General features: G+C 41.4%; 4 protein-coding genes across 4 annotated transcripts; 1 reads left to right on the forward strand and 3 right to left on the reverse strand.

Annotated features, from left to right (window-relative positions):
• Positions 1-515: 515 nt before the first annotated feature.
• Positions 516-2468, forward strand: IL334_000617 (uncharacterized protein; the record flags this gene model as incomplete). Its single annotated transcript, XM_062932383.1, has 6 exons — positions 516-697; positions 775-933; positions 1117-1741; positions 1809-1951; positions 2012-2087; positions 2223-2468. The coding sequence occupies 6 exons, from the start codon at positions 516-518 to the stop codon at positions 2466-2468; spliced, it is 1431 nt and encodes a 476-aa protein (XP_062788434.1).
• Positions 2469-3287: 819 nt separating this feature from the next.
• IL334_000618 (uncharacterized protein) lies at positions 3288-6920 on the reverse strand (the record flags this gene model as incomplete). Its single annotated transcript, XM_062932384.1, has 7 exons — positions 3288-3553; positions 3639-5458; positions 5525-5733; positions 5827-6042; positions 6122-6413; positions 6480-6699; positions 6764-6920. The coding sequence occupies 7 exons, from the start codon at positions 6918-6920 to the stop codon at positions 3288-3290; spliced, it is 3180 nt and encodes a 1059-aa protein (XP_062788435.1).
• Positions 6921-8880: 1960 nt separating this feature from the next.
• Positions 8881-11511, reverse strand: IL334_000619 (uncharacterized protein; the record flags this gene model as incomplete). The annotated part of the gene is made up of 7 exons (XM_062932385.1): positions 8881-8904; positions 8960-9007; positions 9066-9145; positions 9202-9334; positions 9404-9564; positions 9624-11235; positions 11326-11511. The coding sequence occupies 7 exons, from the start codon at positions 11509-11511 to the stop codon at positions 8881-8883; spliced, it is 2244 nt and encodes a 747-aa protein (XP_062788436.1).
• Positions 11512-12290: 779 nt separating this feature from the next.
• On the reverse strand, positions 12291-14137 carry IL334_000620 (uncharacterized protein; the record flags this gene model as incomplete). The annotated part of the gene is made up of 5 exons (XM_062932386.1): positions 12291-12425; positions 12498-12728; positions 12802-12892; positions 12970-13568; positions 13658-14137. 5 exons carry the CDS (start codon positions 14135-14137, stop codon positions 12291-12293), a joined length of 1536 nt encoding a protein of 511 aa, XP_062788437.1.
• Positions 14138-14275: the final 138 nt, after the last annotated feature.

Consider the following 14275-nt stretch of genomic DNA (forward strand, 5'->3'; position numbering starts at 1 on the left):
TGGTCCTGATTCGTCATCACCATTAGTAAATTACATCTTCCATTCTTCGCCACCATACGAACACCATACGCTCGATCTAATCATTTCATTTTTCAAAAATAATTTCAACTGCATCAAAATACACGATAGAACAGGTGTAACAGCCTTCATGCAGGGAGCATACATTCACAAGCACGCCCCAATCTCGTGTATACATACATAGATATACGTTGTAACCCCTACCACCGGATCAATCCATCGCTTGCATGGTATCATACGTTGCGACTTTATAAATTCGCATCGGGTTAGAATCAACTACAAAATACTCATAAAACAGTCAAATCCGAAAAGCAAAACACCGGACACCTAGACATTCATACTCATCATCAAGACAGTCAATACACGAGCACTTGTCTTACCCAACTTCATAGGAATTGCTCCTTCAAGTCTACCACTGCGACGGATCTACTCTTCTCTTCCATTTTACACATAATATAGTTGCCAAATCTCAAAAATTAAAGAACGATTTAGAAGCGATGTATCCACCTCCTCCGCCTAGTATACCTCGAACAGGTAAATCAACTTCTGCCTCACAAATGGTCGCCATACCAATAGTACCGGATTCGCTCATTTCTGACGTCGTTGCAGATGATCTCGATTGGGTATTTACCCCTCCCGTGTCAGTCGAAAATGGAATGTTCAAAGGAAGATCCTTAAGGTGAGTCAATAGCACTCTATTATTTAGTAAATATTGCTATACCCTTGAGCTGACATGGAGTGGTGTGCACTTCCAAGGTTCGCACTCGCAGTAGCGCAAGAACCAGTCTTGGGAAGAAGGAAAACGGAGAAAGATAGAAGACCTTTAGGACCAGCACCGATAATCAGATTTCGGGCTGTGGAATGTAAAAGACGTAAAAGTTCAGGGGAAGATTCGGAAGAGGAAGTAGATCCCAGGTCCGTTATTTGAATCTTTGATCAATCAATCACAATCATAGTGTTCATTCATTCATCCTCATTCAGACGCGCGAAGATATTATCATTCCTTACGGGATACAGACTATCATGAAAAGGTTTTATTCCTATATCGAATTGCATTGTTGATTTTTTCGGCCATTTGGGTATTACGATATTCTATAGTACACTGGAACCTAGTCATCTAATTTGTGCAGCTGAACTCGCATCACCCTCGACAACCAATAACAAACCCGTAAATTCGTCAAGCAGTCGAGAACCAATATCCACCGTTCCATCAAGGCGGTTCAATCCAAAGAAGCAAGTTTCGAATGGACGTCAGAATAAGAACAGAAGCCATTTTGTCAATGGTGAAGAAGATGGAGAAGATGGTGACGTGTCTTTACTTGAAGATGGAGAAAGATTGGAAATCATGAGACCTTCTCCTCCTTTCACAACGACCCCAGATCCCCCTCCAACTCCCGCTACATTCCGTGATATGATCTCGAAAGAACGCGAATCGAATATTCGTTCTGTAAGCGGGACTCCACAGGAAGATGATCGTATGGACATCGATTCTGGGCAAGAAAGTGAAGATGTTGAAACCCCCTATGTGTATAAACGGAAAGTCGAACCACAATCAAATTCACAACATCAAACGCTTGCACCCAGAACCAAGAGTGGAGGATCCAACGCAAGTCCCAGCATAATAGGCTCAAAAGGTGTGAGGAATTTATATGGTAATTTACATGTAGCAGGTGTCAGAGTTCCTGCTCCTGAAGGTGGAATGGGCACATGGTTTCTCTTCACTGTAAGTAATGTATGACCTGATGCCCTCAAACAGGCAGAAGCTGATATACTTATTTTAACACAAATAGGATCTCTCAGTAAGACAAGAAGGAACATACTCATTGAGATTTAGATGTTTCGATCTCACGGCAATCGCTCCCGATCTAGGTGTACCCGCGCCTTGTCTAGTAGAATGTCAAAGTCAGCCTTTCAGAGTATATTCACCTAGACAGTGAGTCATGCTTATCAACAATTGACAAAGAAAATAGGTGCTAATCAACGAAAAACTCAGAGTCCCACCTTTACCTAAACCCACTGAATTAGCAGAACATTTCGCCAAGCAAGGGTTCAAGTTGAATACTCGAAAAGTAAGTCTTTCTCATCCTTGAGTCCTTATGCATCGTAAACGTAAGGCAAAGAACAATCGGAACCAAATAAAGGATAAAAGTGGATTTGCCGAATGATAGCTTATATAATTATGATTATATCATCATGTCAATCAGAACGAACGCACCGTTTCATCACCTCCACCACCGAACTCGTCGACGGAAACAATCAAAGAATCACATCGACCGGGAGTCAAACCTGTACAACATGATGATGGCGCTGGAATCGGGGGATCATCAAGTTCAAGTACTGCCACTGCTTACGATTTATCAGGTGAGAATGTCACCACCTCAACTGACACAGGTGGTGGTTCGAACGAACTTTTACCGACGATCAACAGCAACAATAGGAAGCCTTCATAGTACACCCCCATCATAAATGAGCCGAGGTGACATGAAGCAACAAAATTCTGGATGAACCATGAAACAAAGAGCCGCTTATAGTATCGCATCTCATTATTATTATCTTCATTGGTGATACTTCATATCCTACACTCTGGTCTCTTGACAAATACATAAAAACAGTTGATAACATATGTCACCATTTGTACGACTTTGACAGGACCATGATACGAGAAAAAACTTGAATGACTTGATACGATAAAACGATACGAAAAAAAAACACGTTTATAATAGGTTGTATGCATTGATTTTATGATGGATTTCCTTTGGGCGGATAAGGCAACTGCCTTGAAATACGAAAGAGGGATACTTGAACATTACGCATGGAGCAAGCTTTTGCCTGTATCACAAGATACGCCAAACTTGTGTTAGTGACATCATAGTCAAATGGTTGAATTTGTCCAGTCTTTCCACGAGAGAGAGCATGATTACAAAATTCATCTGATTTGGGCGTATATCATTGCATGTCATGTCATGTATTGCGTATTGTATTGTTATTGTATATAGTGAAGTCAAACGGTAGAATAGAGTATGTTTTTTTGTTTTTTGTTTTCCATGGCAATATACGTATAATATTCAATATCCAATCGGAAAAGAGGTAACAAAGTAAAGGCAGTGCGAGGAAGAATTGATGTGGTGAGATGAGGTAGATGTCTTCGTGTCAAATGGTGGATAGGATGAGATGGTATATGGAATGTGAGAATATGGAAACAATATAGGGAGATGCAGAACAAGAAAAGAAAGAAACGAAAGATATACTTGAAAAATAGAATTTATGAATTAGAACCTTATGGAAGAAGGGATTTGTACACTTTGCGGAGTAGTAGGTAAGTTTGTTCTTTGATCACCGAACCTAGGTGAAGATTGTACGACAGGAGTGGTAGGTGCACTTGAAGTCCATCTTACTGGAGGTGCAGAAAGTAATGGTTGAGGATGTGATGGTATAGTTGCACTTGAAGGTTGAATAGGTGATCTATTCACATATGTAGAAGTCGGTCTTATTGGATTAGAGCTTTCAATGTGTTGTTTCAAATTCCCAAAGACACCTAACAGTGGATAGACAGACAAAGATACGTCAGTTTGGATCCGTGGGGTAACAAGTCTGACGAGGAGCATGGCGTTAAGACTTACTCCTGAAAGAAGATTGAGCACCTTTCTCCAAGGTCAAAGTGACTAAAGTATTATAACTTTGGCCGGCACCTTGATTTGCTCTTGAAAATTCAATCTTGAACCTAACACCTTTCACTACACTTTGATTGCCATTAACAGGATCACGTATTTCGTCCAAACGACATTTTAATCCCCTTATACCATCCATTTCAACCAACGCGACTCTTACACCTTGATCAGTCAAGATCTTTCTAACCCTGTCACGAGTGGAAGAGATGTTATCGTGAGCCAAGAGTGTACAAGCAGGAGCTTTGAAGGAGAACAAGTTGTTAAACCACGATCGTTTTGGTGAAATTCCATTCATACTGCCGCCACTGGTTGAAGCGAATGAAGGTGTTGCTGATGCCGGACCCAGTAAATCATTGTTACCACCGAAAGGAACGGGATCGATCGACACTGTTTTAGACTTCTTTTTCAACATACCAAATCCGTCTGATCCTCTATGAGCTCTGAACCCAGAAGATTTAGTTGACCATGAAGATATTGAAGGATCAGATGCCATATCGGAACCATCGATGATGACATATGATGCATCTCTAGGTAACAGACTTTCTGTCGTTTGAGGAGCAGGAGTGGAAGGAACAGTCGTCCTCGTTATCGGAGTTGGTCGATTAGCTCTGGGAGGAGGTATAGGTGCAGGTCGTTCGGCTTGAAAGATAGGTTGAGGTGCTTGAACAGGATGAGGCAATTGATTATCCCAAAGATTCACGTTGATGCTAGGGTTTGGTGAATATATCTGAGGTGATTCAACAGGAACGTAAGATCCACCCGATGTTCCACGATGAGAAGATCCAGTCGAAGAAGCATAAGACCATCTTTGAGTGTTGTTGTTTCCTGGTGTAACCAAAGGGTAAAGACCAGGTCTGCCACCATGCGAAGGTGGTGGTGGACCACCTAGACCTAAACCTACTAAAGGAGAAGTTGGACCTCCTAAACCTGAGGCGGTGAAATTTGAATGAATAGAAGCTACGTCCGCTTCAGTCTCATCATCATCTGCATCTGCAAATTGTTCAGCGCCTTCTTCCATTGGAGGCAATGCCATTCCATTACTATTGGGTGTGGCACCACCAGCAAAAGCTAAATATGATTGGTAATCCGTACCCAAAATTGCTGAACTGGTAGTCGAAGAATTTGATGCTACAGATGAACGAATGTTCATCGTGTTTAATTGAGCAGCAACTTCATTGAAGAAATGTTGCAATGTTTGATTAGCTATTGTTGGAGCGTTTATTGGTGGTAATTGAGGAGTTTCAGGCCCAGGTAAAGTAGGAGAAGAAAGGATTTCTGATCTAGGTCGATTAGAAGATGAAGGAACGAAATCAGGTGGTGGCATATCCTTCGTTGGTGTAGCTTCTTGCAATACGATTGCAGGCGTTTGATGTACACTGCTTGAGTCGTTTGAAGAAGCTCTGTTGGATAAAGGTGGTCTAGGTCCAATAGGTGATCGAACAGGTGCTAATTTACCATTAATCTTTTGAGACACAGGTGAATCCTCAGCAACGTTTGATTGGCCCAAAGCCTTTTTAGGTGTAGGCGCTTGAGGTCGTATAACAGGTGTATTCTCAATCGTATCGTTCTCACCCAAAGGTGCGAGTTTAGGTTTGTTGGATACTTGCGTAGGTGGACCACCTTTTCTCTTGGCTGGTGATCCAACTTGTGCCTTTCGAGCATGTCGACGTGCTCTTGCCTCAACATCTTCCTCGTCATCCATATTGTAATTTTCGAGATGTTTATTACGGTACTTGATCAATAAATGGTAAATTGCCTTTTCCCAAGTTTTCCTGTAAGATGTTGTGTACGTCAGCGGTCATCTTGCACAATCGCATGTAGGGGGTTGTAAAACTCACTCTCTGCTCATGAGTGCAGTGATGATTTCATCGTCTGTTGCACCTGACCAGAGGGTTTTTAAATTACCCATGATATCGGCATCGATTTCGTCAGGTGAGTTTACTGGTCTTTCCACTTCGTTCAAAGAAGGAGGAGATACAAGTGATCTGCCAGGGATGGGTCGAACAGGTCTTGAAACGAAAAAGGGATGTTGAAGGATATCAGGCATCTGCAGGATCGCATCAAAACGTGTTAGTCTTTCTCAGACTAGTCAATCATGACGATGTAAGATGTAAGATAAAGGTGACTGGGGAGAACTTACGGTGATTCTCCTCTCTGGATCCTTTTCCAGCATTCTACTAAGTAAGTTCCTTGCTGGATCTTTGATCTCATCAGGCATTTCGAATACACCGATTTTAACTTTTTGTAATAACGATCGAATGTTATCATCATCAAAAGGTAATCTACCAGTCAATAAAGCGAATAAGATGATTCCACAAGACCAAATATCACTCGAAGAACCATGATATGCTTTTCCCTATTATATCCGAAAACGATGGTAAGTCAAGCCAAATGAGTAATTGCGATACTGTAATCGTACAATGATTTCAACTTACAGCAACGATTTCAGGACTGGCGTAATGAGGCGATCCACAAGAAGTTTCCAACATTCTTTCACCTGCTTCCCAAGCTGCCATACCGAAGTCTGCTACTTTAATATTCTTATCTTTATCCAATAGTAAGTTTTCAGGTTTCAAATCACGATGACAGATATTAAATCTATGACAGTAATCTACTGCTAAAATGATTTGTTGAAAATAATGCAATGCTTCTGAAATAGGTAATCTACCTCTTTTAACTAAATAATCGAATAATTCCCCTCCAGGTACATATTCCATGATGAGGTATCTAACAAAGACAAAATGATCGATCGAATCAATACCGTTGTTCGATGAGAGCAAAGGAGAAACTTACAATTCAGAACTTGTTTCCCATACATCATACAGGTTTAATACATTAGGATGATCAATCAATTTCATAATGACGATTTCCCTTTCGATACCTAATAAAACTTTATCTGCTCTTGCACCAGCTTCGGACATTGACATTCTCGAGGTCAATATTAAACCTTTAGGTACAATCTTGATAGCTGCATATTTCCCCGTTACTGAATGTTTGGCAATCTTCACTCGACCTATTGACAAGTACACGCGAATTAGGATCGTCCGTCCCAGGTCAAGAAGGAGGCTTTCACTCACCTGAACTTCCTTTACCGATTGTCCTTCCTATCCGCCATTGACCGATCATCTTCGCATCATCTTTTGAGCTTGATCCACTCGTCTTCTTTCTACTTATTGTAGGTTGCCTCGAAGATGATCCTGAAGGGTCTTCGTGTCTACTTGCGACAGCCGCCATTGTAGATTCTCTTACTTCGTTCTTATTGTTTTCACGTATTATAGTAGGCGAGTCTGATTGTTGCGAAGAGATAGAGAGAAGCGTGAGTGAGGAATTGTTATTCTAGTATTTTAGCTTTGCCTTGTTTGTTGATTTCGTTTGTTTCCTCTAGTTCTTTCTTGAATCTGTTCGTTGTCGATTCTCAGTGTGTCGAGTCCAGTTGGGTTTGTGGTGTGTGTATATATATATATAAATATTAAAGAATGACTATAGTGAGAAATATGATGTTGTAACCACGACTGCGAATATGACTAGGAGTTGCAAGTATTTCGAAAAGGATAAAGAAAGGATAGATAGATAGATAGATTGATGGAAGAATCGAATCCGATTCTTTTTTTCCCTTACCAGATGATCAAACAAAGGTTCTAAAAGGAAACCAAACAAACTTGACCAATCATAACAAGTAATACAATGTAAAGAATTTAAAGTTGTTATTTCCTGTTAGTAGAGATCAAACATCTAAACCCCCAGCAAACAGCAAAACAACAGGACAGGTACGGTAGTAGTAGTAGTAGTGAGTAGTGAATAGTGAGTATAACAGTGTGATTTGACACTTACTAGAACTGTATAGAGAGAAGCCTGGTTGTACGTTATGTGCCATATTTTCTGAATTTTATTCATTTCATGCACTCACTTCAACTTCCTCCCTTGCGCTAAAACAGCTACGTATGGGATTCTTGTGGTCCTTCTGGTATGTGCGTAGATATTAATTATTGAGCATTCGAGAGGTAGGAACAAAAGAGGCTAATATTCACCTGGAAGTAAACAAACCGTCACATTTGACGAAGAAGGAAAAGTGATTTATCACATATGAAGGTATACCCATCACTTTTACGTGAATTCTGGAAGAAATTGCCGATTTATATTATTCTACTATTCTAGTATTCTACGAGTAGTGCGCACAGAGATATTTAGGACCGGGAATGACAATTGCCTCCCTGAATGAAGAGAAAATCATTCGCGCATTCTTATGAGATATCTCATCCCATGTGCACGCTGAACAAGTTACACAGATTATGTGAAAAAGGCGTTCAATCGAAGAAGACAAGGAGCAAGTAGAGTGTATATCGTATATCGTTCCTGCACATAAACAGAACCCCGTTTCTTCAGGGAATACAAAACGATATCTCTCTCTACTGACACCGATCAAAGATCGTATGCAAGGAAAAGCAGTCGCCTAAAATTCCCTGAACTCAGAGTGTTCACTTGTTTACTTGTTTTTTCTTCTGAATCAATCTTTCGGAACGCTACAACAGCACAACCTAGTACGCGATTGATTTTCCTCTTCGTCTGTGAAGTCTGATGCTGAGAAAAATAAGGGAATCGACGTCACAGCAAATTAGTCGATCACGCAAAGGTCTGGATTCGAGATACACAGCTGCATAGGAAATTTCGGTAGTCCGCTGAGATTGAGCCCACGCGATACTGACGTCCATGTTCAATAAGATGAAACTACCAACAATTTCAACGCCCTCATGCCATATCGTGGGCTTTTTACCTTCAACCATGCTTTCCAAGAGCCAGTCAACTGTTTGCACATTCAGTGTACAATAATACAAACAAAAGTATATATAGAGCTTGACAATTGGACCACGCTTCATATTCAACCAGTACATTCTCACAAATCTACGTCGCAGCTGAAACACTGAGAATCGCAGAATCCAGTGAGGACCTTCGTTCCTGTCTGCACAGATTAGAATTATCGTCGTCACGCGTCGTTACATACATCTACCCTAGATCTTTTACAACTATGCTTCGTATAGCTGTCTGATATAGAATGACATTCATCTCCAGATAATCTTCTCATACGCGATTGTCCATCATCAGGTCTTCATCAGATCTATCTCATTCGTGGGAAAAGTACATTCGAGCACGCCAAGAAGTCGTCATATGTTCGTATTTGTCGTAAAGTTCGTTATCATTAAGATTGATTCATGTATTTATCCTTCATATACCGATCATTAGCGAATACTTATCAGCTGATGCGAGGATACACTCACCTTCCAGATCCAAGCTAATCCAAAAGTATTGCTTGATCCATTTGCAATCTAATCAAAATCAGCTTCCTACCCTGATGTGTAAACAGTGTCGATAAATCTGACTCACAGCCATCCTGTACCATTTAGATGCTTCTTTCATATCCTTCTTGATAGAATGAGATCCTTTGGACAATATGAACCCCAATTCTACATACATGAGGTCAGTGTTGAGCATCTGCCTTGAGATGTTCTGTAGTACCCACGTTCTTGGGAAGCTACATCACCCATTCCAGCCGCAAATTTGAGATATGCTATGGCTACTTCAGGAGATTTTTTCACTCCTATACCCTCGAGAAAGCAATTCCCGACTTCAAACATTCCCAAAGAAAGTTCTTTCTGTTGATGTTCATTGTCAGCTTGATATTCTATATGGTCGTATCGATAAGACCAATGGTGTCAACTCACTTGCATTGCCTTCTTCTGCTGAGATGTCAGTTTGACATGTCCAGGTGATTTATGGAAGTTCAAAGCACCTTCTGCCAACGTATCATCACATGCTTGACGAAGTTCTACGAAGGCCCTTTTATCATCACGGGCTACTCCCCATCCATGACGAAGTGATAAGCCTACATCAAACAGAGGGATAAGCTGAAATTGCACAATCACAAGCAGACTTATGACTCACCCCAATACATCCTTCCAGTCGCACTACCACCCTCAGCAGCTCTCATAAAATACCAAGCAGCTTTTGCTAAATCCCCTTTACCCCTAGCTTCAATACCTGCATGAACAAAATCTTCCGGTGTTTTCCCAGCATCGCCACTACCTCTGGATCTCTCAGAATCAGATCTAATCCTGATCTCCCTTTCTCTTTCCAAGGCGGAGGCAGACACTTTGACGTATTTTCCATGCGGGAAAGCTAGTTCACCTTCTGCTTTAGGTGTCGCTGCTGGCGATTGTTCTCCATCTAAATCGTAGAACGAATATGCGACAGATTGGAATGACATGTGTGAGCGACGAGAATCTGCATCTCCCATCGGAGAGGTCGGTCCATCGTCAACCTTCATTGGGACCATGAGGGGTGACGGACGTTTCAGGGGATGAGCAAAAGGCGCTTGAGGAGGGATGAATAGATCCGCTTCCTGTGGAGGTCGGGTGAATCCTGGGTGCTGATGGATGTTTGGATTGTTTACCGGTAGTCGACGAGCAGTATTTGAAGATGATGCAGCACGAAGCGAGCCTGATCGATGTGGTAATTGAGAAGGCAGCATCGCTGTCGGTTGGGGTATTATAGGAGTTAAGCTACTCTGTTTTCTTATTGGAGAATTTGGTTGTGATGATGGTAAAGCTGGAGTGGTGTTTGGTGGTGGCGGCGGTGCTCTACGATGTATCACCAAGGGTTTTCTCAGTCTCTTTGGTCCTTGTCCATCAATACCTCCACCAATGACAGCTGCTTTCACCAATCTCGATAATCTCTTGGTCGGACTTGTTCCTGCCCCACCTCGTGAGCTGTCGACGCCATTAGTAGCTTCTGGTGCGTTTTCGGTATCAACCCATTCGAATTGACTTTCGTCATCGCCCCAATCACTTCCTTGTTCCCCGTGCACACTTGCGGAATCCAACGTGACTTCTCTTTCATGAGCATGATGAGCCGCAGGAATCTCTCGAGCGCGTGTATCTAATACTGATCTGTTTCTTCCTTTTGGTGGGACATTACCCAAGTTGAAGATAGGTTGGTCGTTCTGGGACAGGTAGAAAGAGGGCGGTTGAGGTGGAACAGGACCTGATTTTGGGTTTGGTGGAGCACGTCTGGATGTGACTGAAAAACTTCTTTTTGGAGTAAGAGCTTTATCAGCTGGCGATACCTTTATAGCTGTGTGACTATTCGAAGAGGGCATTCTCGTCTTTCCAATGTCGTTCATCTGCAATTCACCTCTTGTGGGAGATGATTTTCTATTTTGTTGTTGTTGTTCAAAATACGATTTCCCTTGGGTCGAAGTTGACGCTTTTGGCGTTGAAGGTGATTCGTAGCCATCGTCATCATCATCATCATCATCGTTAATTGAACTTTCATGAGATTGATTGATGGTATCAAAGCTTGAATATGAATTTATAGATAAGCGAGATCCAACTGTACTAAGTGAATCTACTGAATATCTTGAATCTCGAAAGAGGTTACCGAATTCTAATGCTGGGACAGGAGGTGGTGGAGGTGATTGTGATTGTGATTGTGATTGATACTGGTTATACGTGTTTGGCGATGATGTTGACCCATTAGGTTTCGATGCTGAGTTTGCCTGTATGCTATATCAGTTTCATACTTGATCGAGAGTATATGCAATACGATTGAGGGTGAAAGTAGGTTTTTTTTTGAAAAAAAAACTCACTCTACTTCTCGCGCTCCTGCCTTCCACTTCTAACCTAGTTAACGGACTGACAAAAGTTGATGAGGATGTGGCTATATCTTTTGCAGAAGGCATCCTACGTAATGATCCTTCACCTTGTCCTCGCTCGTTCATTGATGGTGGTGTAAATGAAGTTGTTGATGATGGAGGTTGTGGACGATATGTCATATTGGATAATGACATGATCTAATTGGAGATCTATTGATCCGAGATTGAGCACATCTGTGGATCTTCGATCAGATATACGAAGCTTATACTTTACTTCGAACAAAGTATGACGTTGAGATGATGTATTCGTAATGATGCTGAGGTTGGAGTCGGAATTTATGAAAAGTGATGTTCACGTCGGATGGTATCTTTTGTTAATTTGTTATTTGTTATCGCTGGTAAACTTGTTATTCGGTTATCTTGACCGAGCACAGCTTAATCGTCAATAGAGGAGTGGCAAATGAAATTTTCAATGTATGATGAGAACATGAGATGTTTCGATTCAGACTTATATTTGGCCGTACAGTCTCCTCATTTTGCTTGCGCTGATGCATGTGGGAGAGGGAAGTAACTGCCGCAAAAGGGTTGAAACGCCTTTGTATCAACAACCCGTCGATGGAGGGTGATCGAAAGTCTAGAACTAGGAAATAGCATCCTTTGAATTGAGTCTGTTTCATTCCTTGGCAGGACACCAATCATCCATGATCAAGATAAAGGAAGGGTCAACGATCGATCGAGAGGAACAGTAAGCAGCGTTTTGGAGCAATACTATCAGTCGTCTTGACTACTACCTTGAACGATGAGGTACATGCGGAATTGCGATCATAGCGTTCGTGGACAGTCCAAGTTCATGACCAATGTTCATGTCAAGTGTAGAGCATTCCTCCTGTACATATCCTTGACCAGCAAGCAAATCTCTCTCTATCTGGCTATCCTACCCCAAATTATTCGTCTTAAGCTCACAGAATCTGTGCAACATCGGTTCTATCCCCAAGACCAACTTGTGTCTCATTACCATCATTTCCATAAGAAAGAACGACATAATGATTCTTGATGAACATATCACCTAAAACAGTGAACCCTTCCATACCGCCCTGTAAACATCAAAACGCTCAGTAACAGTTACTCGAATCAATGCTCTGTAGGTTAAAAAAGGAGTAACTTACTTGTACGCCAGAAATACACATTCCATCAATTTGCGAACTTTTCTTCCATGCTAAATCAGATATCGGAACACCAAATTTCCTACCTGATATGGTGAAAAACACATTTCCAGTAGATGGGTATGAAGTCGTACATGGAATATACCAAATTGATGATCTCGGATCTTGCCATGATCCAAAGATGTGAGCGTGTATAAGTGATGAAGCAGTGTTAGACGTTATGATTAAAGTTGTCTATACTCAGCTGATCAGTACACCGACTCAGCCGTGGAGGATGCTATGGAGTTTCGATTCAAGGTATACTCACACCGGTATCGATAATAGCTCTTCTTGGCGTAGTTGTATCTTGACTCAGAGCAGATTGGGATCCGACAGATACATCTTCCATCGTTATACCCCTTTTGCCCCAAAACAAGACATATCAGCTTCATACCATCTGGAGATAGTTGTAGCGAATGTGCATCGTCTTGCTCACCAGTAATTCTGACTTCCAACGTTGGTCCAGGTCAAACCATTTCTTCCTCCTACTACGTAATTCTCTTCTATACCGCCTAATGTATATTGTCCACCACCTTCTTGAGTGACTACACCTTGGTTTTGTTGACCTTTTTCAAGTCTTATTCCCAATATGTTCTCTACCAATGAGTTTGATTTAACTAATCTTGAGAAAAGTGTTGATCCTTGATTTGAAGGTAAGGTGGACATTGGATCTAATCCTAAACCCATTACACCACTTCTTTTCGATGGACCGAAATCACTTCCTACAACTTCAGTAGCAATAGCAAAATTCATATTTGTACTAAAACTGCTCTTCGAAAATAGACCGACGTCGTCACTGAAAGAAATGACATCTGACGATGTATACCCAATCGCACCTGATCCATCTGCATATCCATACATCCACGATGCAGATCCGTTTGTCCAAGTCGATGATTTTATCGGTTCGTAATATGTATGATTACTTAACTGACATGATACGCAATCAGGTCCAAAGATGAATAAATCACTTGATCCAGTGTCGGATAGAACTGGAATGGATTGAGGTGGTGTACCGACTGATATATAAGTGAACCACTATGTACAATGTATCAAGTAAGTATTGTTTTCTATCAGTTACGGTCTTACAAACCATCCATTGGCAGAAGTAATCACGGCGCACTCACCTCAGTATCACCTCTTTCACCTTTAACGACGTTATCACCATCGCCCCAATTAAGAATATCTAAATCTGATAAATCCACACCTAGGTCGAGATTGATCAGAGCTTTTGATTTCGCTTGACCTTGACTCTGCGTTGATTGTGTGATCGCCGACTTTGTTCCACCAAGATTCAACCCCAAATTCAATAACCCAAGATCTAGACCTAACAATCTCTTCTCATTCGCCTCTTTAACAGACACGTTCTGCGATGACCTTGATCTGCTTTCTTGCCGTTTTGATAAGCCAAGAGAGCTTAAATCTAAGCCTAGATTCAAAGATATGGGACCAAGTTTTACACCCCATGAATTCAATTGTTGTGATACTATTATCTCACCTGAAAGTAACTTGAATGACGGATCGGATAAGATTGGTAAAGTAAGTTGAGCATGTACCAGACATGCTGAAGTCAAAACAATCACAATCACCAAAAGACTAGGGAACATCCTTGCAAACGTTTTGACTGGTACGTAAAGGGGAAGACGACGATATCGTTCTTCCAGTTTTAGTTTATGAAGGAATTGTCAAGCGAATACGATTCCAGTATCATTGCCCGTAATCTGTGCATCTCAATCAAGAAGGTC

The sequence above is a fragment of the Kwoniella shivajii genome, chromosome 1 (genome assembly GCF_035658355.1).
Source record: "Kwoniella shivajii chromosome 1, complete sequence".
In the NCBI taxonomy this organism is placed as follows: Eukaryota; Fungi; Basidiomycota; class Tremellomycetes; order Tremellales; family Cryptococcaceae; genus Kwoniella; species Kwoniella shivajii.